This window comes from Thunnus maccoyii, chromosome 21 (assembly GCF_910596095.1).
Source record: "Thunnus maccoyii chromosome 21, fThuMac1.1, whole genome shotgun sequence".
In the NCBI taxonomy this organism is placed as follows: domain Eukaryota; kingdom Metazoa; phylum Chordata; class Actinopteri; order Scombriformes; family Scombridae; genus Thunnus; species Thunnus maccoyii.
In genome coordinates, this window is record NC_056553.1 from 2,627,791 (window position 1) to 2,654,787 (window position 26,997).

A 26,997-nucleotide genomic window follows, 5' to 3' on the forward strand; every position below is an offset into this window, starting at 1 on the left:
AATATTTTTGGGTTTATGGACAGTTGATGTGATAAATAAAGAAATCTGAGGGCGTCACCATGAGCTGAGGTACCAGTACCAGTAACAGTACCAGCACAGCATCATTGTGTAGTTAATTTAAGAGGGTTAAATGAAGTGTTAACAGGCATAAATGGTAAAATGTTATTCATTGAATTACATGTATCAGACCTGAAGTAGAAGATCGTGCCCCAAAAACAACAGAGAAAGTAAAGCACTGTTAGCTTTTACTTATTATTAGCAGCACTTAAACATGCTGACTCTTCCTATGAATCTCTTCCATGTTCAGTCACACAGCTGATTCAGCAAAAACAGGCGGTAAGTGTTGCGTGGACTCATCAGCAGGGCTGGTTTTAGAGCCGTCCACTGGTTGAGTAGGCATCGAACCCGCAGAGTAAGACTGTTACTGTTTAAACTGAGGCGCTGTGACACATCTGTAAACCACATCAGTCAGGCATCACACGGACAAAACACAGAGAAGAATTGAAGCGGACTTGCCGAGCAGAACTTTAGCGTCTTCCACGTCAAAGTCTCCGTCTCCGTCTGTGTCGTAGGCCGTCAGTTTACCTGCAGCACGAAGAGGAAGGTGAGGAGGAAGATGATGAAGTGAAACACATACTGCTGTTTTACAACAACACAAACAAACTCATGGAAACTGTTAAAATAATTAATGTCAAAATTAAAATGTGCATGTAAACAGGTTGAGATGAATGTTAAACCAATAAGATGTCAGATAACACAGTGACTGAGATAAATAAGCCACCATGACTATAGATTATTCTGCCGATTACTGTCAAGATTAATTGATTAATCGTTAAACTATGAAGCGTCAAAAATGAGTGAAAAAAATGCCAAACACGATTTCTCAGAGCACAAGATGATATCTTCAATTTACCATGTTTACCAGGTCATATATCACGACAAGCGGCAAATCCTTATAGACGACTGATAGACAATCAAAATTGTTTTCTGTTCATCAACTAATTGATTAATCCAATCATTTTTTTACTGTACGTGACAATAACTTACTGCACATCCCTTTATTTATGCAACTGAATGTGTTTTTTTGCTTTTATTTGAACAGATTCTCACTTTTATTAGCATTCTTACACTAACCCTAACGCCCTAACCCTAATCCCCACTGACACTTTAAAAGTCCCCCCCTCCCAAAAAATACCTGAAATATGACGATATAATCAAGAACTCTGACTCACACTAAAAACATAAGCTTAACCATGCAGAGGGAATACACTCTAAAATGACAATAAAGTGAGATTTCTTGTCAAAATCAATCTGTGTATCAATCAGAGTTCAGCACAGAAACCCACACCTACGTCTTTTATTTTTACTTCATTTCATCCATTAGCTCATCAAGCTAACGTCACACTGTAAATTCTTAATAAAGGTCATTGAAAGAAGTCCCGACGCTTCACTTTAGACCTTTAGAGGCAGGAAAGCAGAACTCTTATAATAATACAAGCTATTAATAAGAACATAGCTCACAGTTTATTAATAGCTACAAAAAACCAATATGTCAAAGTGCATGAACTATGAAGGTGCTGAATTAAAACTGTGAGAGGAGGAAGGATGTGGTTCAGGAGGAGAACGATGATGTTCATCATTTGACCAATAATCACGTTCATATCATCGGCCTGCAGGAAACGTTTTGTATATCGACACAACAGAAAAGACAGAACCACTGCGCCGTTAAAACACTTGTTGTACTTTCATTATAGTTTCTGGTTGCAGCTGGCAGGCAAAGTTAGACAGGAAGCTACAAGGCTGATAGAAAGCGATCTCAATTACAAGAAAACCTACGAGTCTAACTATAACACCGGTGTCAGATAGATGCAAACAACCATCTCTGCAATGATCTACTGACTGTATACTGGTTAGACAGGAAGCACTATTGTTGTTTCCACCTCTGTGGTCTATGTACATACTTCTTCGTCTCGCCTTTAACATTAACTTTGCTCTCTCGGCTCCATCTTGATCCTATCTGTGCTCTTTTGGAGTATTTCAGTGATTCCCTCTGATGGAAATTATGACAATCCAGTGACATTAGCAGATGTTTAAATCTGGAGACCATACCTTGTAAAACTTCAGAAAAGTTCATACGAAACTCCTTAGCTCTGGCTGCATGCAGAGATAACAACAGGGAGAGAAACAAGAAGAGGAAGAAGAAGAAGAAGAGGATTCACTCTGAATTAGTACAGAACAATACAGCATTAGAGACGAGCCGCAGGGCTGCATGATGATTCACTCTGTCATTATTGTCTAAGCCTGGAAGGAGATCACGCGCTTGGTTGTGCGTGTCCCAGTGTGTGTGTGTGTGTGTGTGTGTGTGTGTCCACAGCTAATCTCACATTACTACTGGACCCATCAGCCTAATAAAAAAAACCTATTTTGTAAGTATTTTGTCTTTTCAGCAGTCCATTTTATGACAGCAAAAGGCATTTCTGGCAATCGGCGAGGCTAAAAACAAGGCTGACTTCTGTTGAAGGCAACATTTTGGTCTTTGTCGTGGCTCAAAAACTGATATTGATAGAAAAGTTTGGTCTCATCTTGAACGGGAGAATCTGCAGATTAATTCCATACCCAAGATGTTATGATCCACTAAAGTTAGGCAGGATACGAGATGAATAAATCCCTGTTTTTGTTATCTTCACCATCGTCTTGCCTGTAAGGGAACCTGGAGGGACAACTGAGTGAGATTCAACTCTTCTGTGTTTGGGAGAGGAGAGAGAGGTAGGGAAGGGTTTTATTTTTTACAACAAAATGTTCTAAATAAATAATAAAATGTTCTGGATAAACAACAGTGTTTAAAGAGACATTTGGACTTATTGTCTTGCTTATTGTTTCCTTATTAAGTTTATACAGTTCGGTGAACCCAGGACGCTCCGTTACCATGACACTATTCTATGCATCTTAATGAAAACTGAGATTATACTAGGGATGCACAATATTGCGTTTTTTTTGCCAATATGCCGATATTTCCAACTCATTGTGGCCGATTGCTGATGCCGATACCAATATGCACATATTATTTTCCAGCTGGCTGAGGAGTTGGTGGAGCAGCAGCAGAGTTTTCATTGAGTTTATTAGACAGACAGGATTAATGTGTAGGATTTAATCTCTGGTCCACACTCCGGAGCAGAAGGTGGCGGTAATGCACCTAATACGCTGGTTGCCAACCGCCGTTATAAACCAAAAAGAAGTTTTTCTTTTTTCAAACAGAGTGATACATCCTGTCAGCCAAAGCGTTTCCTATCTGTGCAGCTGAACATAGCAGCTCCTCTGTGGAATGTTTCACCCTGACGGTCCCGGTGTTTCCTCTGCAGGCTGCACTTCACTCAGCTGCTTCTTCCCGCTTTAACCTGAATAACAAACCGGGGCTTGGTGCTCCGGTTGTATCCTCATAGAGAGCTGAGGCTAACGTTAGCTTGGAGGCTAGCGGAAGGCTAGCTGGCTGTGCTAACGCTCCGCTCTCCTCTCAGCTAACGTTAGCCTCGGCTCTCCACGTGGATCCAACCGGATCACAGAGCCCCGGTTTGTTATTCAGATTAAAGTGGGAAGAAGCAGCGGGTCTGAGCTGACGGGCGGCTGAGTGGAGTGCAGCCTGTGGAGGAAACACCGGGACCGTCAGGGTGACACAGTCTGTCGAGGGAAGCACAGTCAGGCGGCGGAGGAGAAGGCGACATATCGGCCTCTCGTAATCGGCAGAAATGGCCGATGCTGATATTTCATTTTAGAGCTTTTATCGGCCGATACCGATGATGTGCCGATAATATTGTGCATCCCTAGATTATACTATACAAAAACACTGGCATACATTTATATAAGACAACTTATACTATATTATACTACTACACTATACTATGCAAAAAAACTTTCCTCAATACTTCACAGATCTCGGCTGGTTGCATCTGGCCGTTGTGGCGTCGCAGTAGGAGCTTCACCTCCAGACACACCCAGCAGAGATCTGCACTCTACTAGTTAAGATGTGAATTCCTGTTAGATTTACTGAAGACTGCAGCTGCTTCACAGTTAAAAGCCTTCCAGCTGCCAGGAATGTGATTAAAGAAAGGCTGATGGATCCGTCTGCAGTCATATGAAATATAGACGAGCTGCTTCCTTCCAATGATGTCACCTGGTAAAAGGTAGACTACATTTATATTTGTTCATTTGTACACGTTGGCGGCAAATCAGAAGAGGATATGATTAAATACTGAATTACAGGATATATATTATTATCCAGTGTTCAGAATGATCATTTGGAGGAAATGATTTGGATTTCAGTGACACAGACTGTTCATATTCAGAGTCTAACTGGGCCTCATTCATAAAACATTCACACATTCAGATATGATCTAAACTAAGGCTGCAACAAACTATCAGCAATTAATCTGTCAATTATTTTCTTAATTAATCACTTTGTCAGTATGTTTTTGGTCCAACCAACAATCTAAAATCATGTGAAAAGCAACAGATCTTCACATCTGAGGAGCTTTAAGCTTTAAGTGTTTCAGTTTTAATCTCAAGTTATGCAAATTTGCAAAGGTTTGCACACACGGGTCAGAGCAAATGATTCATGAATTTAATGTTTTTACTTACACCTTAGTTTTATTACTTTGTGTATTTTTCCACATCATGCAGCCCTGAGAGACTTCAAATACACAGAGCAAAGAGAAGAAGCACAGAAGCAAAGTTTAACTTAACAAATAATTAACTCTGCTGTGTTTTTCTGCCGTCATAAACCCAGAATCCAGCCTGATACGACACATCTTTAACTTTATATTGACTCTTCCACAGGCAGTCATTCATAAACTGTTCACAACTTGACTTCAGTATCTCTCATCTATTGTTTCCATCTGACTGATGTGTGAGACAAACTGCCATAATGTGAGATGGAAGATATGAAGGAGACGAGATAAATGTGTCTTCTGACACGTAGTGCGGTAGAGTCACCTCTCTGTGTGTGTGTGTGTGAGTGTGTGTGTGTGTGTGTGTGTGTGTGTGTGTGAGTGTGTTTGTGTTTGTGTGTGTTTGTCTGAGAGAAACAGGTTGTGAAAGTCCTGCATGACTGTCATAACCACATGAAGACAGAGACAAAGTTCCTGTATGAAAAAAAAACATTTTGAAACTTTCAGCGCAGCATCTGATTGTGTGTGTGTGTGTGTGTGTGTGTGTGTGTGTGTGTGTGCGTGTGAGTGTGAGTTTGTGTGGGAACCAAAACTAGGCCAGCCAAATGTGACAACACACTGCTGATAGTTTTATTGCTGCAGTTTATATCCTGAAAACATGAAACTTACTAGTTCGTCACATTTAATGAATATTTGTTTGTTATATTTGATGTAATTTCATCGTATTAAATATTGAAGCTTTGTGCACAACTAATGATTGTTTTCATTGCTTGAATAATGACTGAAATCAGATTTTACCAGATTCAAAAACAGTCACATTTCTCTGGTCAAGAGAGTTTTTCAAAATAGTTGCTGATTAATTTTTGACTAATTGTTGCAGCTCTGAATTTAAGCGCTTTTGACAACATTTTCTTAACAAATGTTTTACGTGACTGTTATCATCTGAGAAGTATCAGAATCTTCAATTACATTTTTTTGGTAAACATTAAAACTGTAATGATTAGTCGATTAAGTGATTAGTTGAAAAACATGAAGTTAACTCTCTGGAGCAGAGACATGTGACTGTTTTGAAGGCAGACTCTGTCGACATCTGATCACATGACATTTAAGGATCAGTGTGACCTACTGATGACCTCTGATTTAATTGATCGCCTGCACATCATTCCTGCACCTTAATAATGACGCTACAATCAACCTGACAGTCTTGCTTACCGATGACGCTGTCGTAGTCCACGATGTCGAAGTAGACCACAGCCACGGAGCTCCAGACTCCCAGCAGAGCCAGGACCACAAACCAGGTAAACATGGAATATTTAGGACCTCCTCCTGCATCCCCTCCTCCTCCTCCTCCTCCTCCTCCCCCACCTCCACCATCCGTCCTCTTTCCATTCTTGCTTTCCACAGGTGTTGTCTTCGCCTCTGAGGACGTCAATCACAGTGAAAACAGGGTCATTAATACAATAATACAGAGTGACAGACTAATGAAACCACCGTTAGGTTATTTAATCAGCAATGGAGCTTTAAGCACTGTTGCTATGGTCGTTTACAGCCACCTGATATACTGGTTAAACTGTTGACTGGGATCGGGTTTGAGGTTTTCTGTTAGCATGGGCCACATCACATGGTTAGAGACACTGAGGTGAGTAATTCTGAAATCTGACTAAACACAGGAAGTGTGTCAACGCAGACATGGAGGAACTTGACACAACAGATAACAGGTGCACATATCAACACTGACAGAGTTTTTCCTTGTGGACAGTGTTTCCTTACTGAGCTGCAACTGAGAAGCTGAAACATCAAATATTTGGTATTTTTGCTTTAAAAAAGTGCTACAAAGATATTTTAAAAAGGTCACACAGGAACATTGGATATAGTCTTAAAGAAGTCCAGCAGAAGGCCAGAGAGGAGACAATATGGCTGCTGCTGCCGCTGCAGAGGGCGGACTGACACAGGAATAGAGTCAATATGACCCTGACAGACAGACAGAGAGTGACAACAGCTGCTCGTCCACTACTGAAGACTGAAATGGCTGCAGCTCATTACAACAGCTGTCTGCTTACAATCAAGTCTAATTAATGGCCTTAATGCTCAAGATAGAAACCAGAAATAGTCTGGTCCTTTATAGAAACCATCAGACTGCTCTGAGAGTCTCTGTGTGGTTAATGTGTTAGTGTTTCTAAAAGCAATAAAGGTTCTTTACTGTCGAACATTAGTGATGCAACTAACTTCATCAAAGACATTATCAAGGCTGTTAAACACCTGTATCAACATGTTTGGAAGCTTTTATTTAACTCGGGGTTCATTGTGATTGTTTGTTTTAAGGAAAAAAGGCTAAAATTCTTCCAGCTTCTTTAGTTTTTCAGTCTTCCATGACAGCAGGGTTCAAAATGAACTTGTTTCCTCAGTGTCCCACAACCGTCCTGAATTCTACTGTCAAAGGCTAAACAACCATCATCCCAAACTGAAGTTCTTTTTTTTCATTCTACATAATAAATATAGTTTCTTAACTTTGTTTCAGTAACTTTCATCACTTCATTGACTCACTCTGGTCCATCATGGAAGTTCTGCTGGTTGTGTCCTTCACTTATAATCTGAATAAAAACTGAAACCACCCTGGATGTTTGGCCACAATCAGTTTTCATTATTCTTTTAATCATTGGATTAGTTACTGTTGTTTATTTATAGCTGTCTGATCAATAAATGCATCACTGCAAACTGATTGGTACACAGTGATGGAAATTTACAAACACACACTCTGAACACATCTCATATTAAATACCAATGACTGAGTTAATGCGTACATCATCTTCATCATTATCTCCTTTCTGTTGAACCCCCTGATCCATCAGTCTGGTGTCATTTCCACTGTAGGACTGTTAATATGTCGCTTTATTAAGTTTTAATGTTTTTCCAGGTGAGAAAGTAACCGCTTAGATTCCCATTCCAAAAGGCCAAACAACCAATCAATTATTCAAGGAAATAATCCACAGAATAATTGATACTGAAAATAATCATTAGTTGCTACTTTTATACTAGTGCTAGACAGGTTGAACGTGATGGTGTGGGCCTCATAGTATGTTGATGCATTGTAACTTAGACCACAGTCAAAGTTTGGACGAGCCTAAAAAGGATGTTGAGACGTCTACATTAAGCCGGCGAAATTCTAAAACGCTGTTTTCGAGCAAAAACGACCTGCGTCCACTGCAGAAGTTTCAGCTTGTTTCTGCAAATATCTCCGTCTATATTAAAATGCCAAAACTGGTAATTCTCTTCCTACTGGGCATGTGCAGAGGACAGATGAGCAAGTCAGCCCCACAAAAACCAGCAAAGAAGAAATGGTATATTTTCTGTTTCCACAGCATCTTCCTGACATTTAGTTTATTGCAGCAGATTCCAACAGTCTGAGCAGAGAAAGGTGGTTGATAGCAACGTTTAACTCTGAACAAGCTGTCAAAGTAGAGGATAAAAAGAACAACACTCGCATGAAGAACTCCGCCATTGTCGTTGTTGTGTTTCTTCTTCTTCCTCTTCCAATGGAACGCCGTGCTACTGCTACCATCTCTACAAAGCTCCGTCCCTGCGGATTGCAAGGCTGACAGTCCTTCTTCAATTCAATTTAATAAAAGTTCTTAAGATGCACAAAGGGACTTCCTGGTTTAGTTCCTGGTTCCAGAGTTCCTGGAACTTTTTGGTCAAAAAGAGGCTTTAGAAGAATGATGTTGATCAGTTCCACATGAAGAAGTCCAGAGAATTTCAGGGGAAAAAGAGCTTTGGTATCAGATTGTTACTCAGCCAAGTCAAACCGTGCCAAACCAGGAGTATCACTGGATCCATTCTCATGCAAGACTTTCTACAGCTATTTCACAATAAATAAAAGACTTTACTGCAGTGCTTTTACAGTAAAAACAGTCTTCACCCAATGAAAACAGCGATGTGTGGAGTTTGCAATAAAAACATGCTGCACACTGAACCAGGTCAAACCAAACCAACAAAACAAATCCAGGCCAATGAAAACTTCAGAAAATCAAGTTAATCTGGGTTAAAAACGAAGCCATGTATCGCTGAGCTCTCCTGCTCATCCATGCCAAACCGAGCTCAAACACCTTTCCTACCTGTCTCCGAGACAGCAGGTGTCACCTCCTCCTGCGTCGGTGGGACCTCCTCCTGAGTAACGCCTCCTAACCGAGCCAAACCAGGCCAGATAAGAACCAAACCATCACTGAATCAAACCAGGTCAAACCCCATTCGTACACCAGTCCTACCTGTCTCCTGGAACACCTCCTCCTCTATCAGCGGCTCCTCCTCCTCCTCATACACCTCCTCTTCAACGTACACCACCTCCACCTCCTCTTCCTCCTCCTCCTCCTCCTCCTCGGCACGGACCTCCTCTACAGGAACTGAGGAGGCAGAGGAGGAGGAGGGTGGGTAGGACGTGCCATAGTGGCGGTAGCGCTGCATGGGTTGTCTCAGGTCTCAGATTGGGAAAACTGTGGATAAATGCTCCCGACCAGTGATACCAGTAGGTTAAACACTAAACCACCATTAAAATAAATACAAATGTTTGCTTAAAATATGAAGTTTAGTGCCGGTGATGTTCAAGTAAAAGATAAAGCCAAAAAACAGAATGAAAAAAGAGGTAAACTCAGGAAATGACAAATCTATTTCGATATAAAACTTTTCAAAAATATTACAAAGTGCCTCAAGAAAACTATACAAAATAGCAGCTTCAAAAGCACCAGTAAGAAATCAATGAGGTAATGAAAAGAGATAAAAACAATCCGAAAGAACAAATTATTGATCATCCAAGAAGAAAAGCAGCGATCTAGGAGAATGTCAGAAAGCAAATGAGCTAATCAGGACAAAGAGAGAGAGAGAGCGCTCCTCCTCCTCCTCCTCTTCCTCCCAGCAGCACAGTGTTAGACACTAATGGGCTGCAGTCTACTGGTCATCCAGAACCTGATCCACACTATTATTAGAGCTGACAAACCCAGGGTTTGTGTGTGTGTGTGTGTATATATGTGTGTGTCAGATGCCAGAGAGGACAGAATAGCCCACTAAATAACCTTGACACTTGTTTGTTCACACACACACACACACACACACACACACACACACACTTAACTGGGCTACAGCAGACTATGTTACGTCCACACTACGCCCGTTAAATTTGTAATTGCATCTTATTGTCTCTGTTTCATGCTGAGGGTCTTCAGAGTGTATAAATATTAAAACACCAGCTCTGTGTTTCATTGTGTACGGTGTAAAATTAAGCATTTGTAAAATGATGACATCAGCTGCCCAGTGAAGGTCGGGGCCGTGCGGCAGTTAAGTTTAGAGCTGCAACGATTAGTCGATTAATCAATTAGCTGCCAACTATTTTCATAATCTATTAATCATTTGGAGCAGGGATGTCAAGTTTCGGTTGCTGACACCCATTAACTGTCAACTAACCAGGTCATTTTTAAGTTGTGATGTAGCTTTTGTTTGTGCTCAGCAGTCGGTGGTCAGAGCTAGCTTGTCTGCCCTGGCTAGCTTGATTTTTAGCTAATCCTTCTTCTCCTCAAAGTGTTTAGTCACAGTAGCTCTCGACTGCATGATGTACTCGGGTTCGAGGTACCAAACTAGCTCTTTCAATCTCTATATCACACTCACTCAATATCACACTGATTGGCAGCATATCAGTCTCAATCATGCAACACACCAACTAGGTGATGGCCTCGGACCAGTGCTTTCTCCACCGGCTAGCAGTAGCGTGATCTTTGGCTGTGACTGCGAGCCATTCTCAGACATGGCAGCCGGGTGCTTGTTCTTAATGTGGTGCAGCATAGTGCTAGTACTGTACTGGTCCAAATATAAGGCGAGCCTGATAATAAGACGACCCCCCCCCCTCCTTATCATATGTGACAGTGGTATTTGGCAGCTTGACATATTCCGTTTCTGCAGTCGAGCTTTGGACTCTTTTCACTCATCATGAATTTATTTCCTCTGTGGCAGAAAAACACGCTACACGATCCTTCAGAAACTCCTGCAGGTTAAACTGGACTAACCAAACACTTTTAGTGCTGACTGACTCTAACACGCTCACTATAAAGAGACTTTAAGACACTCGCTAAACTAGCAACATTAAGGCTACAAACAACCCATAATGCATCACTCTGTGGAGGAGCTGGTTTTGCACCAGTGCTTTATTCATTCAAAAAGAACAACTGATGTTGTGAACACGTAATTATCTTGCTGTTACCATAGTGTGTATGCAAATTAACCTATAGACCGACATGCGTAACCAGTCCAAAATATTTGTGGCGGTTAACCGATTAACAGTTAACCATTGACATCCCTAACTGGGGTCATTCTTTTTAGAAAAGAAAAATCCAAGTTCTGGTTCCAGTTTCTCAAATGTGACTATTTTCGGGTTTCTTTAGTTGTCACTAACAGTAAGCTGAATATCTTTGGGTTGTGGACTGTTGGTTGGGACACTAGAAGACATCTGAGGACGTCATCTTGGGCTTTAGGAAACAATGATTGATATTTTTCACCATTTTCTGATATTTTATAGACCACACAACTAATCAATTACTCACGAAAATAATCAACAGATTAATCCATAATGAAAATAATTGTGAGTTGAAACCCTAATAAAGTTGAATAGATCTGCAATGATTAGTCAATTAATCGCTCAACAGAAAATTAATTGTCAACTTTTTTTTATAAATTTGTTATTTTCTAAAGTAAATGTACCAAATATTTGCTGGTTTCAGCTTCTCAAATATGAGGATTTGATGCTTTTTTGGAATATATGATATTAAACTGATTATTTTGGTGTTTTGGACTGTTGGTTGGACAAACAAGAGTTTTGAAGATGTTACCATGGGCTCTGAGAAATTATGACGGTTAATCAATTAATCGTTTTAGTCATTTGTCAAACAAAAACACCAAATGTTCTCCGGTTTCAGCTTCTCAACTTTGAAGATTTACTGCTACTGGACAGACAAAACAGGACATTTTAATACATCTCCTTCAGCAGTGGGAAATGAAAAAGCACATTTTTCACTATTTTCTGACAACTGGTAGACTAAACAATTACTCAAGAAAATGATCAATTTTGAAATCAATATTGAAAATAATTGTTAGTTGTAGCCCTTGTTGAAAAGAAAACCTTTAGACGCCTCTAACTTATCATTTTAAATGTCGGAACCATAACATAATGATTTTTTTTCAGCTGGTTAACGTGTCTTATTTATGAGCCGTAATTAAATCACTGTTTCCTGCTTGTTCCGTTGACTGACAACAGAAACAGGAAAATATGTAAATGTGACTATTGTGAATTGAGCTGCATTAAAACACAGTGAGGGTCTGAACTGAACAGACTGACACTCAGCAGAGTAACAGACTGTCTGTAGCTGCCCAGTCAAAGTTAAAAAGACAACTTCCTCTCATCCAACTGTCCCACTCTTTACCAGATGTTGGCTGTGATGCAGTTTTGTGGTTTGTCAACTGAAAAGAGGACGAATAAGAAGAGAAACACAGAAACAACCTAGAAATGCTGCGTGGACACGAGTCATTTTCACAAGAAAACACAAGACAACATAGTTTTGGTTAAAAATGACTGTACACTGGTGCCACAGCAATGCCTCAGAATACTTTACTAGTAATACCTATTTCTACAAAACCCTTTATTCAATAAAAGCAGCCAAACTTCTTAAGTCCACAAACATTTCCATAACACAATCTGACATGTTCATACAGTATGAAATAGGTGAAATGATTCATTTAATCAGGAAAGAGAGGAAAATCTAACCAAGAAATGAGGACTAATACTTCAGGCACCATTCAGCCTTAAAGTCACTGATGATGATTATGTGTGAATCACCGTCTGACTCTATTAAAATCTGCACATGACAGCGCGTGGTGTTTGCAGGCAGAACACTGGTTATTTTGCATGTTATTCTTTGCTGCACCTTGTTCCTGCTGTAACAGTTGTTGCATGTGTTGTTGCTAACGAGCAAATAAGAGCAGTGGGTGAAAAATACTCTTTTTGAGGCCAGTTACAACACAAGTTTCACTTTTAGTCACTATAAGTTTGTACAACCTGGCTTTGTGTTGGCAGGACACAAGCCGGCTGTTGTATTTGCATTCCCATACGTACAGAAAGTAGGTCAGAATAGAGGTTCATTTCTATCTCGTGTTGTGAGTTTCTGTCTTGACACACACAAAGCTGTGTTTACATTCAGCCATCTAAATGCAAAGCACTAATGTTAGTGGTAATTAATGCTAACATAGTTGGGAATAACAGTAATCGAGAGACTGAGAAGAGGAAGGAACTCTTTGCTGATCTTGAGTGAAAGGAATCAAGTGATGAATAAGAAGATTAAATAAATGCAATAATAAGATTTTGGTGCTAATATCACAGCACATCTCAGAGTGTCACAGAAATGAAGTATGATAAGTTCACTGAACTCACTAAAGACCACAACAAACACACTTACAATAACAGAAATATATATAGTTTTTTTATTCATTATACTGATCACTTATCATGATATGACCATGTTATGAATGTGGAATAACCTGAAAGCTTTATATGAGGCTTAAAATAAACAGGGTCAGTAAAGTGGGTTTACATCAGTTTTTCCTCGATTTCATCCCCAACTCTGCATTTTAAAAACATACAAATAAAACAGAACATCAACCATGAACTGCTGAGTGTCTGTTGAAATGTTAATAGTAGGTTAGCTTCTGTTAGCAGGCTATCACCTAAAGCATCAAGGACCCCTAGACTGACACAAAATAGACCACAGACCCCCATTTGATCAGATTTTGTCCCAGGGTTCCCCATCTGAGAGGAGTTTTGCTTTTAGATGTGTATGAACCCCATGAGCATTATTATTGGATGGAGCCCCCTCAAGGACCACTGGGGGTCCATCCATGTCCATCCATCTAAATGACCAAGTTATGAATGTTTAATAACCTGAAAGCTTTATGTGAGGCTTATAAATGTGTAAACAAGGGCAGTAAAATGGGTTTACATGAGTTCATCCTTGACCCTTCGGTTTAAAAACATGCAAATAATCACAGAACATGAACTGCTGAGTGTCTGTTGAAAAGTTAATAGCTTGTTAGCTACTGTTAGCAGGCTATATGACCTATGGTAGCTGAGGTAGCTTAGCGTCATTTACTGGGCCACTTACATGCCACCACTGGACCAGCAAGCTAGCGGTCACACAGAGCATCACTTGATTTAAACTTAACAAATAAATAGTCAGTTTGATAGCTGAAGTCCTCTAAATTCAGTATATTCTGACAGCTAGCAAGCAAAAAATGACTAAACCAGCCCCGTTTTCTTGTATCGCGAGAACGTCAAACCAGACTCTATTCAAATTTCTTACAGTTTTATAAACTCTTGTTTAATAGCAAAGTAAACACCAAAGAAAACACGAATTGTGACATTAGCACGAAGCTTTATAAACCACTACTCAGTTCGGCGTAGGTTATATTCGTAAAACTGGGTTAACTTGAATAAAATGTTGAGTTTTACTGCGGGTTCACGCTGCTCCTTCACGCCCGGCGGGAGGCTCCTCTGGCCGGGGAAGGACTGTGGGAACCGCGGGGCGAAACAACCGTGAAAGGTGGAGTGTGTTGCATCTTGTGTCAGTATGCTATAGCCGTATTGAACAATGTATTCTAACGATTCCTACCAGCATCTCCCGTGTTATTCTACCGTATGTGCATCTTTGCCGACAGGACAAACAACTTTAAACTGCAGGATATGAATTGGGAATATGTACAGAGGACATGCAGGCGCGTCCAATGTAGCAGGAAAAGGGTACTGACCTTTTTTGGAGTGGGTTTTGGGATTTTTTCTCTGGGCCATCGCTTCGTAAATTCACCAGTGCGGGTTCGTCTGTTAAGAAGCGACCAACTAACAAGCTAAATTAGCTGTAAATGTGTGAAAAAACATGAACTAAATCAACGTTCCTGGTCGGTTTCTGCGCTCCGCTCTCATTGATGAAGCTCCGAGTTCACCCCCCAAAAATCACGTCTTTTACTTGGATACCAGTAAAGCCAAAGTCCATGGTAACGGTGATTGATTACACCTTCCGCCAATCAGAGCCACGGAACTAGCTCGTAGGCGGGATCTAAGGCGGGCTCTTATCATTTTGGACCAATCACGTCGCGGTGCAGCTTCCCAGCGTCGTAACTCTCCTTGGAAAGCAGCAAAAACGTGGCAGACGAGGAAAAGGAGTTTTAAACATCTGGGGCGGAGAGAGCATACGTGACATAAACCGAGATCATTATTATAATTTAAAAATACTTTATTACTATATGTCATGCCTAATAGAGGAGGTTTTAATGGAAATGACAACAACAACATAGTGCATAATTAAAAGTTAAGAACAATGACATCGCAGTGCACAAAAACACTTTCTCCCATCAATTGTTAAGGTAAGGATAAAGCCATTATCAAAATCATTACATAGCCTATGTAGCTCCTTCTTCATATACTACATACAGTCATTATTATCATCATCCTCCTGGTCACCATTATAGAATTAATCATCATCATCACCATCTTTTATCAGATGGATGATGTGTAAAGTGAGAAGCTCCCCCTACTGTATTTTAATATTAAGTGCATGCTCGGTATTTAAATCCCATATTGGACATATTGAATATTATACTTAAGTTTGCATGTATCCTTTTCCACCTGTGTATGTCTATTATCTCTACTAGATATCAGAAAACAGAAATTAAAGTTAAATTATTTAGAGGTTTTCTAAATGGACCTAAGATCCAGATTTGAGTTGAGTTGACAACATACTAATAATAAAACCATAATCATAAGAACATTTTAAAATACACAGAGCACCATAAAGCAAAAGATAAGCTGGAAAGATATTAAATGTGGTACCTCTGCAATTCAGAGGTTAAATAACCTAAACATATTCAAGTCAAGTCAAGTCAATTTTTATTACTATAGTCCAATATCACAAATGACAAATTTGCCTCAGTGGGCTTTACAATCTGTACAGCAATACAACATCCTCTGCCCTCTCTTGATGACTCTTGATTTAAATAAGGAAAAAAAACCCTAAAAACTCTTTAACAGGGAAAAATGGAGGAAACCTCAGAAAGAGCAACAGAGGAGGTTTCCTCTCCCAGGATGGACATAAAATAGATGTTGTGTGTACAGAAAGACCAGAGAAGCAAAAAATATGAAAGTCATAAATATTTAAAAAGACAACCAACTAAAAAAATGTGTCAAAACTTTATCATTCAAGAGTTGAATAATCTCAGGTGATGTATTTCTTTTAAAACGCTCAGATTTAAAACAGATGTCTGCTGCTGGGTGAGAATCATCTCTAACAACATTCAGATCCTTTTGGTGAAACCGAACTTTATAAACTGGAGAGCGATGGGACGGAGGGCCAGTAAATTATAATACAGTCTCAAATTTAACTAAAAATATATTTGTTTCAGCATCAGTCAGGACACCAAACTGACAGAAAAACTTTACTCATTTTCTTACAACAGGTGTGTAAAACTTTTATGGTTGTGCTTTCCTACATCAGGTTTGTAGAGACTGTAGTGCCAAGACATTTATACTCTCACATTTGGTTATTCCAGGAGGCAGTTTCCCATCCTCACCTCTCCTGAAATCTATGAGATGGTGACTTTGGGGACTCTGGTGATGATGAGATCAGTCATAACTGTTTCCACTTTCAAAAGCCTCATAAATTAGTTACGAACTGTGTGTGTGTACATACATTTCAATGTAAAGCACATTGAGTTCCTTGTAGTAAAGTTTGCTTCATACATACATTTGCCTGCAGGACTTATATTGAAAGACAGTGAAAGACAAAATTGGAAGCAGACAGACATCTACAGATAAATAAAGACGGGTGAGTGCACAGGTGTCTCACATCTGCAAAACACAACTTAAAAAGAAAACTTAAAATAAAGTTGAAACTGGTTCAGTGAGACATGTATAACTACATGTTTTTGATCTACTATCACGTATCATCCTCTCAGGGAAAAAATTCAAAACTTCCTAATTAAATATGAAATAAATTGATTTCAAGGCTGTTTTACAGACACTTTCAGACTCTGAAACCTACATGAAACCTGTTTGGTAACCATGGCGATGTGAAATAAAGATCAGTCTTGCACCACTGAAACTGAGAAATTTATAGGAAACTTGCAAGAAAAGTTTTTAGACATGAGAGATTTAAAATGATGTAGAGAGAAATGATTGCAGTTACATCCAGAAACTGACGGAGGGCGCTGTAGTATAACATTTAACAGAACATCCCAGTCTGACATGAACATTTATTCATCTGTCAGGCTTAAATTGTACAGTATCACCGATGTTTAACCCTGTGAATAAAATATCTGAATTCTTCGACTTCCTCCTGCAAGAAAACTCAATTTCTCAGTTTCTTTGATTGATTTTTCAGTTTTTATGCAGCCGGGAGGAAGAGAACGAGAGGAAGAACAAGCACAACAAACTACACTCTGCACACAACACCTGATATAAAGCACCAGGAAAAAGCAAAGTTATTCAGTGTACCAGTAGAAAATGTGTCAAAAACATGAAATATAGCCTCCCAGTGTTCAATAAACTAATAAAGTGTCACTAACAGAGGTTCAGCAGCAGCTGTAGGATCGAACCCGTGACCTTTCAGTTTATGAGAAGGTCTAAACCTTATGTAAACCTCAGCTAAATTTAACCCGGGGACACATGAGGGGGACACATTAAAACAGGGTCAAAGCACATTATACGAAAGCATGACTATAAAATGTGTCTTCAGAGGTGATATAACGACACTCGAAGATCCTCAGGACTCCCAGGATTACATTTTTTAATAATATTTTGTTCAAATTAAAGTTTGATTGAAATATATAAATGGAACGACCTCCCTCAGAAGTTTCATATGAACTTCAAAAAGGTGAATTCATCACAGCTGCACTTTGATCTCCTGACATCTGACTACAAACCAGCCTGCCTGAAGTCTGTATTTTATTGTATGAAAAGTATGAAGAAAGCTTTTAAACATGTTTTAAATACTCTGCTTTGAATAATAATTGGTGTAAGTTACATACCGGCCCCCTGATTGGCGCCAGACTAGCTGTGATGTCACAAATCCTGCTCGTAGGTTCACCTGTTAAACTGAGATTTAAGGTGAGTTCAGCAGATGAATGAAAACAAACCGCACAGAGAAGAAGAAGAAGAAGAAGAAGAAGAAGAAGAAGAAGAAGAAGAAGAAGAAGAAGAAGAAGAAGAAGAAGAAGAAGAAGATGTTTTTGAGTTGAGGAAGACTTTAAGTTTTCAAACATTTATGGCCCAAAACAGCTTAATATGTAACCACAACAGGAATTCATAGATATATTTATGGCTGCAACTAACAATTTTATTTTGATTATCAATAAATCTACAGATTATTTTCTCGATTCATCATTTAGACTACGAGTTATCAGAAAATAGTGAAAAATATGTTATAATTTCCAACAACTCAAATGTCCTGTGTAGCGACTTCTTTTCAAAAAAGTCCGCTAAGAGAACAGACCTATATGTGACACGTCGTACAAAACCATCCCGAAGTCCAGATGACATTTTACTGATGTTTTATTGAAAAAATAAACAAAAATGAAAGAGTCTGACAAGCAGCTGTTGCACAAAAAAAATATACAAAGAAATGCAAACTGACGGTGAAAATAAAGTGATAAACAGACGATGGTGACGGTCAACAGAAAATATCAGAGCTCCACCAACTCCCCAAAACTCCCGCCACCACCTGAGTGAACAGGTTAAATAACAGGAAACCAAGCAACGTAAGTGACGCAATACTTAACGCCCAGGTCAATATATAAACAGAAATAACAACATATTTTGGCTTCTACATCCTGTTTTGTCTGACTGAGCGTCCAAAACCCAAAGTTATTCAGTTTACTGTGATATAAGACATGTAAAATAAGTTGATCTTCAAATTTGAGAAGCTAAAACCAGAGAATTTATGTTTGAAAAGTGACTAAAATGATTAATCGATGATGAAAATAGTTGCTGATTAATTTTCTGTTGATTGACTGAGTGATTAATCATCGCAGCTGTAGTTATAATGTGAAAAATGTGGCACTTTTTGTAGGATTTGGTACAAAAATGTTGGGAATGCAGCTAATTGTTTGGATTTACCTCAGTTAGAAATATAACTGTACTGCTCTGTTTTACAGAAATGTGACCATTTCTACAAGTTGCTATAAATAAACTTCAGGTACAAACGTATCTCGTCTAAGTCAACTTCAAACCGTCTGCAGATTCATACAGGAACTTTGGTGATCCTGTCACAGTCACAGGTACCATCATCCACCAGACTTCTTCCCTGTTTGTTATACTGGGCTGAGTGGGAGGAGGCTTTTATACAGGACACTGAAGTTTGCTTTCACTCTGGTTGTGAAATGTGACTGAAGAGTTTGACATTTGTTTGTATGTCTGAGGAGTTGCATCATCATGAGATTATTGTATGAGAGAGTTTGCAGGTTGTCTTCATGTATATTCTTTCAGGTTTATGTATGTCGGTCGATTATGATGAGGATTGTGTTTTCTGCTGCTCTGGGTTTTCCTCAGCCAATCAGCTCCTTTCCTGTTCTCCTGTTCCACCTGCACCTCGTCCCGTCTTCAGTTTAGTTTGTATTCAACCCTCCTGTTGTCATCGGGTCAAATATGACCAGTTTTCAAATGTTTTTATATCAGAAATATGGATTTCTTTCATCTAATTGCCTGAAAATCACATGGATGGTTCTATATCACACACTTTGCAAGGAAAAGTAATGATCACTACTTTCATTGAATTTTAGGTGTTTTATTAAAATTTATAGCATCTGTGGACTTTTGTTCTCCCCGAGTCAAAATTGACCCGGGAGGACAAAGGTTGTATGGTCGACAGGAAGACAACAGGAGGGTTTAGTCTTGTTCTGTTTTAATCTCCTGCTCCTCCTCTGACAGATGATATTGATGTTGAACTTGTCCAAAACTGATGTTCAACATCTTTTAAATTCCTGAGCTTATATATCAGAGTTTCCTCATCAGTTAAAGTGTTACTTTTCCTCTTGTCAATGTCTTTATCTTTTTTTATCTAGTTCCTATTTTATTTTATTTTATTAGTATTATTACATTGTCATTTTTTTCTTAATTCTAGTTTAACTTTTTTTCTAGTGTGCATTCGTCTCAAATTGTTTTACTGTTTACATTTATTCTTATCAGCTTGTCAGTCATCTTTAAATTTCACTAACCTGTACAAAGAAAGGTGCCAAACATATAAAGTTTGATTGGTTGATGAAGGAAATGATTAATGACTGAAAGCAGACGATCAGGAAACACGTCTTTAGTAAACAGAGAGGAGAACGTGAGGCTTTCAGAGCAGAACTGTTAGAAACATGTTAGTGATCTTGGGTTTACTGCTGATTGTTGGGTTTAGATGGTGGATTGAGGCTTCACAGCCAGACTGACAGCTGTGTGTGCGTGTGTGTGTGTTTTAATGAGCACACACACACACACTTGTCTTTTACACACAAGCACACAAGCCAAACACACACACACACACAGTTCACTAATAAAGATCATGTGTCACATACCAGCCGTGAACCATGCATTAACCCCTTCACACACACACACACACACACACACATGTACACACACACACACACACAAACATCCCGTCAGCTGAGAGATTCCTCATAAAAGCTCATTAATGTGTGAATAGTTTCATATATTGAATAAAAACAAAACCGAGTCTGGTATGTAGATTATTTTTCATTAAGTGCAAACAGAAAACTGTTTAACGAGTTTAAATCTACAGAAAACAGACGGCGCGGTAATAATTATGACAACACACTCCGATAAAGAGAAGTTACTGTTCTTTTATTGCCACAATTATTAAAATAACCGATATCGAACACAAGGGGGAGACTCTTGTACATCTCACAGTATGGACTGGACACAGCGGCATGATGGGAAATAATTGATCATGGTGGGAGGAGGACAGCAGACTGAAAAACAGACAACAGAAGAAGATGCTGCTGTAGTCAAACTGTGTGTTTTTACATGCATTTCATTTAAAATGTGTTTTCAAATAGAGAAAAGTGTATATAGATTTCCACTTTATTATCCTCAGACATTATGTCTAAATTATTGAACATCTTTCAGATAGAAGTTTATATTTTTATGCTATATCAACTTTAGGAAACTTAACCATGACGTCATCCGGAGATATTAAACAGTTTTCACAACTTAGTTTTCTTGTTATTTGGGGGAATTTAACATCCTGTTTCTTCTTCTGCGTGTCATTTTTACTGTGTTCAGGATCAACTCTGTGATACTTCTTTCAATGTTTTCACTCAAACTGAAACTTTTTCTCAGCATTTCCATTTTAACTGCTATTTCAGCTTCTGTCAGTATTTGTATTTAAAGGAAGGAGCGGTCTTTGCTCACCTGTAGACTGACAATGTGTTCAGGCTTCACAAGTCTGTATAAACTGCAGGGAAACAAACACTTACAATAAAATCAGCCAACAATCTAATAGGAAGAAAAAATCCATCAATAAAGCCCAGTTTCCCACATATTTATCAATAGACAATAACATAAATTATCATTTAGTGCCAAACACTAATGTGAACAAGGGAGAAATCACAATAATTCACCATAAATATACAAAAATAGTAATAATAAACACATTTTAAAAAGTATAATCCACAACACTAACCAATCAATACAAACCTAAATATAATCATAATAAGATGGAAGTAAGTGCAAAGTCAGTGTACATAGAAATAGATTCAAAACTGTCAAAAAGTGAGTTAATGAACTGGATACATAATAGTATTTATATGTCAACATCACTTCAACTCTGTATTTCAGCAGCAAGCTGTTCATTCACTGTTATCAACAATATATTGAACACTATGTGGTAAAAAGATCAAACCTACATGTGATAGCTGAACATGTGACTGTGACGCCGTCGCTGCTGGTTTCAGGTAGTTCACCAGATGTTGACAGCTGGCTGCAGGGATTTCCTCCCATTTAGCTACGAGGTCCAACAGTTCATATCATTGACTGTATATAATTATATATTCATATACAGTCAGTGGTTCATATCACTGGTGTTAGATGAGGTTGAGTTCAGCTCTTCCACACTAAACTGGGAAAAACAGTTTCTTTATGGAGCTTCTGTTGAGACCAAGTTGGAAGAACACAGTTTAAAATATGATGGAGCATAAAGATTTCACTTAACTGGACTTTAAACACATTAAAGAGAAAACACGTATTTCCAACATGGTCCCAAGATATTAAAAGACAAACTAACATGTTTAAAACAAATGTGAACAGTCTGGAAGCAGAGAAAATGATTTAATGTGAAGTAAAGGTGATCAATACATTAAAAATATGTGTGTGTGTGTGTGTGTGTGTGTGTGTGTGTGTGTGTGTGTGTGTGTGTGTGTGTGTGTATTGGTGTTCAGACTTGGTTTTAGGGGTTGAGGGATGCATGATGTCCTCACAACTATAGAAAGACAAAAATAATCATATATGGACAATAACATGTTTAAAATGTTTAGCCAGTTTATCCTCCTGTAGAACTGCTGTAAGTCTCTTCATCTTCATGTGTCTGTATGTTCTTGTTACTTTGGGCTTTTGTGTGTGTGTTCCCTTTCTCTCCCCATGGTCGCGTGCACGTGCGTGTGTGCGCGTGTCCTCGGTCACTTCAGTGCGAGACAAACGGGACTTCGGGCGTAACCTCGCGATACTCCCCATCCTCTCTCTCTCTCTCTCTCTCTCTCTTCTCTCCTCTCTCTCCTCTCTCTTCTCTCTCTCTCTCTCTCTCTCTCTCTCTCTCTCTCTCTCTCTCTCTCTCTCTCTCTCTCCATCCGCGTCCAGGGGGCGATCAAGCAGCGGGGATGATGGGAGTCGGACCGGTCAGCCCTACCAGCCTACCGACCTACCGACGCACCGAAACGCAGCACAACACTCCGGTCTGACGGCAAAACTTCACACTTTTCCACCTTCAAATAATTTCTCCAAAAAAAGAAAAAAAAAGAAAAAGCAAAAGCAAAGCAACAGCTGGAGCTGCAGGAGGGGACTTTCACTGTGGAGGTTTATTCTTGTTAATTATCACACCTGAAAAGGATGAGAAGAAATTTAAAAAAAATCCATTTTCCCTGAGCTGGAGGAGTGTGTTTTTTCGGAATTAAAGGAAGCTGAAGCCGCTCCTGGAGGATTAAAGCGGCTGAAGTTGGGAAGATGCCGGAGGAAGCGGAGCAGACGGAGTGAAGCAGCCCCGGTGCGCACTTTCCCCTCCCCGGCTGGACTGAAGCGCGACAGTCCGCTCCTCTGACGCTGCTGGAGGGACACTTCTGCGCTCCTGCCTCTTCTCATTCATTTCATCATCATCATCATCACCTTGCGTGGATTTAAAACAAACAAACAAACAAAAAAAAGCCTTCATCCTCTCCTTTCTCCTCTTCCTCCTCTTCTTGCTCCTTCACATTGAGATATTTTTTACTCCAAACACTTTTTTTTTTGTTGTTTCTTGGCGCTGCGCGGAGTTTTTTCGCTCATGGATCGGCCACTTTGCGCCTCCTCTCCGGATGGGATTTGGCAGCTGTGAGCGGGACGCGGCGGACCGGTGATGGTGTGACAGAAAGCGAGATTTAAAACCCGCAGTTTTTAACGCAGGAGTTTCACATGTGAGTACTTTTTTTTTCTTTGTTAGAGAATTATCATGTTTCTTAATAGGGGGGGGGTGAACTCTGACCTTTTAGAGCCAGTTGATCCTGACAAGACAAAACACCTGCGACACTGAGCAAAATCACTTCTGTCACGGAGAATATTTCATTTTTAAAATTGATTTCCTTTGTGAAAATATCCATAAGAAAACTTTCATCAGTTTGACATCACACTCAGACATGTTTGGATGAATTTTTGGGGGATAAAACCAAATTTAAAATGCGTATTTCTGCGCACAGATTCCCTAAATGTTGACTAAAACCAACACATTTCCAGAGTTAATTTCTCTTAAAAGACTCTGCTGTCACCTGATTGAACTCTCCGTGTCATTAACAATTTTTTGATATATTGATTGTTATTTTTTTTGGATGACGCAGCCTCAGATCGGTCCTGAAAACACGCAGTTTAAAGTCAGTTTCAGCCGGCTCTTCATCCCTCCTCTTCATCCCTGTTATGAGCCACTTTCGCCCTCCAGAGACCCCGTTTCCTCTTGTTCCTATGCAACCCCGGCTCCTTATCAGCTGTGCCGAGCCGAGCCGAGCCGAGCCGTGCCACCACTTTCCATTAATTAACCGGCTCTGTTTATGTAAAGGGGTGGGAGATACATTTGGGGCTGATTGAGCTGCTGGTTGTCATATTTTGGCTTGTTTACCTCCAGAAATGTAATTTTCCGATAATATCTCCACTGCGACTAACAGTGCGTCAGTAGAAACCTTTACGGACTGATATTTGACGTAATATCACCGTGAAACTGCTGTTACATTTCCAAAAAAAAGTGCTTAAAGATATTTTTTATCGCACCTTCATCGTTCCTATAATATGCATAATGTTGGTTGTACTTGCTGTTATATTATAGAGGTTTTAAAGTGACTTTATAGTGCTGTAATTACTCTATATTGCATATGCTTCATATTACATTTATATAATATTCCTGTAATCCTGCACAGCATTGGAGAGTGTTTGTCTGGTGATCAGCAGGATGCATTATTATCTCCTATGAAATCTCTAGTATTCCTATAATGTTATTATCGGGGGTTAGAGTGTGTGTTTAAACACAGAAAAGTACTGTTTTATGTTAATTTCATACATTTTTTGTTGTGGATTTACTGGACGTGTTTTTTTTTTATAGGCCCATCATATGAGGTCATGCTGTGCAGAGACTGTTCATGTAGAAATATTTATTATTTGTCTTTAGAGCTGCAACGATTAGTTGATTAATCAATTGACAGAAAATGAAACTGTAACTATTTTGATAACTGAATGATCGTTTTGAGTCTTTTTTTTAAGAAAAAACGCCAAAATTCTCTTGATTCAGCTTCTTAAATGTGATTATTTTCTAGTTTCTTTAGTCCTTTATGATAGTAAACTGAATATCTTTAAGTTGTGGATTATTTTTTTGGGTCAAAACAAAATATTCATGTTGCATTTTGGGCTTTTGGGAAACAGTGATGGACGTTTTTCCACCACCTCCTCATTGTGAAGATGTTGAGAGACAGAAATAGAGGAAGTGATCAGTTAGACCTGAAACTGTGCTCGTTGGAGTCGCCTGTTGACCTTTGACCTTCCACCTTCTGGATGAATCCTTCACCGTCATGCAGCAGCAGAACACATAACGGCTCGACCAGTACTGATGACTCACGCGTGGAGTCTGATCAGTTTTATATATATGCTGATCAGAAACATGATAAAACCTTGTAAAATGACAATGGGAGGAATGATCTTATTATTTATTTATTTAATTTCAAACATTTTCATATTCCTCACATGTCTTAACACACGCTCTGCGTTCTTATCGGCTCGAATATAAGATAAGAAATAAGATGAGAAGAAGATATAATCAGTGTCGTCTTATATTCAAGTCATTATGGTAAAAAACATTCAAGTCAAACTAAACCTGTGCATCAGTTTTTTTTCTGTAAATAAAAATATACATGAAGTGAGTTTAGGTCTTTAATAACTTGATGAAATTGAATGAATTATTTGAAAACCACCCACAGTTCATTGCATTACATCACGACCTCTGACCTTTTCACTTGCAGAGGCTCTACGAGGCGGTTACTGTAGGTAGGAGGCATGATGGGTGGCAAGGAGGGGAAGGAAGGAAGGAAGGACTAGAAAAGGAAGGAATGAAAGAGGGGAGGTGGGTGAGGAAAGATAGGAAGGTAAAGGAAGTAAATCAGACGGTGGGATGATGGGATGTTATGTCAGCGATGATGCATTTTGCTCAACAACTTCCGGTGAAGCTGTTTCAGTCTGAAGGAGGCTGATGAAGATTGTTGTTGTTCATCTCAGTGCGTCCTTCCATCCTGTGATTCTATTGGCTGAAACGGTCAATTTAACACCACAAGTAAAAAAAAAAAAAAAAAAAAAGAAGTATTTTGCTTCTTCTCTGGATTTTAGTTCTGAGTCGATGCTGATAAATATGACAGCGTTGTATCCCGATGAGTGCCTGCATAATGACGTCACCACTGTGTGCTCACATAGAAAACACTTGGTCGGCTTTATTTCTGTTTCTGCTGCTTAATCTTAAGTTAAACATTCAGTTCTCTGTTGGGTCTCGTCTGTTTGCCGTCCCGATTAGCAGGATGTCTCGACACAACTGATTGATTTTTGCTGCGGATTCATGAATTTCTTCAGAATGAAACATATTCCCATGAAGGACTGCAGGTATTTAAATGGAAATCTACAGGAATAAGGAATAAGATATATCAGGCTTTGATACACAGACAATACTTGTTAGTAGATCAGTTCACTGTTGGTTTGGATCCAAACATGAGATTTGTAGACAATAAGGAAAATATAGAGTAATATATAGAGAGAGTACAAGTGATGGACAGTGTGCAAGATTGTTTCCTCTCTATATTATTATAATGAAACATTTAGAGGATTGTGGTGTTGTGGTGCACATGTTCATGTTCACATTGTGTTTTCTACAGTTATGGTTAAATCTGCCATAGTTGCAATTTTTGCACAGATATAGAAAAACTCAAAGTTCTGTATCAAAACACAGAGTGTGCAAGAGAAACTCTGGATGTGTGACGTTGAGATTAGTTTCTGAGTATTTTAGCAGCTGTCTTGCTGCAGATATACACTACTGGTCAATTTTTCTAGTTTTATTGAAATTAACAGTTTAATGTGTCAATGACTCTGAAATTAAAACATAGAACCAATCAACAATTAGAGATACAAAAAAGAAATCATGCAAACAAAATTTAATCATCAAAGTTGCCACTTTTTGCAGATATAACAGACAAACACACATTCTTTCTATGATGGAAATCAAATATTGTTGGGAAACAATATGGGAAGTTTGCACAAATGTGTTACACTATCAGGTTGCCTTCTGTCCAGTTCATCCCAGTCCAGCTGGATGTCTGTGCTGGTTCCATGATTTGCAGCCGACCGTCTTGTTCTTTTCTTCGAAGGTATTTCTGACACGTTGGAGGTTTGTTTTGGGTCATTAAGTCGCTGTAGGATGAATCCCTACTGCAGGATGCTGTGGTCGCCCATTTGGTCAGTGTGCAAGTCACCAACTCTGGATCCAGCAAAAGAACCTCAGACCAT

The 26,997-nt window shown here is 39.2% G+C and overlaps 2 protein-coding genes across 8 annotated transcripts in view; one reads left to right on the forward strand and one right to left on the reverse strand.

Moving 5' to 3' along the window:
* Positions 1 to 14,717, reverse strand: part of unm_hu7910 (un-named hu7910) — a 63,043-nt gene extending 48,326 nt beyond the window's left edge. For 4 of the 7 annotated variants that reach the window (XM_042398909.1, XM_042398912.1, XM_042398910.1 and 1 more), the window contains exons 1-4: positions 14,493 to 14,717; positions 5,874 to 6,080; positions 2,110 to 2,154; positions 517 to 585 (exon numbers count right to left, since the gene is read on the reverse strand). In XM_042398909.1, the coding sequence (XP_042254843.1) occupies positions 517 to 585; positions 2,110 to 2,154; positions 5,874 to 6,080; positions 14,493 to 14,532 (361 nt within the window). In that variant the 5' untranslated portion in view covers positions 14,533 to 14,717. The remainder of the gene's footprint in view (positions 1 to 516; positions 586 to 2,109; positions 2,155 to 5,873; positions 6,081 to 14,492) is intronic. The other 3 variants (XM_042398913.1, XM_042398911.1, XM_042398914.1) reach the window with 3 other exon arrangements.
* A 7,827-nt stretch (positions 14,718 to 22,544) lies between these two features.
* The window catches only part of LOC121887820 (sodium channel protein type 4 subunit alpha-like), a 247,671-nt gene continuing 243,218 nt past the window's right edge, over positions 22,545 to 26,997 (forward strand). Inside the window, exon 1 of the mRNA XM_042398864.1 lies at positions 22,545 to 23,393. The gene's annotated coding sequence lies outside the window, so the exon portion shown is untranslated. The remainder of the gene's footprint in view (positions 23,394 to 26,997) is intronic.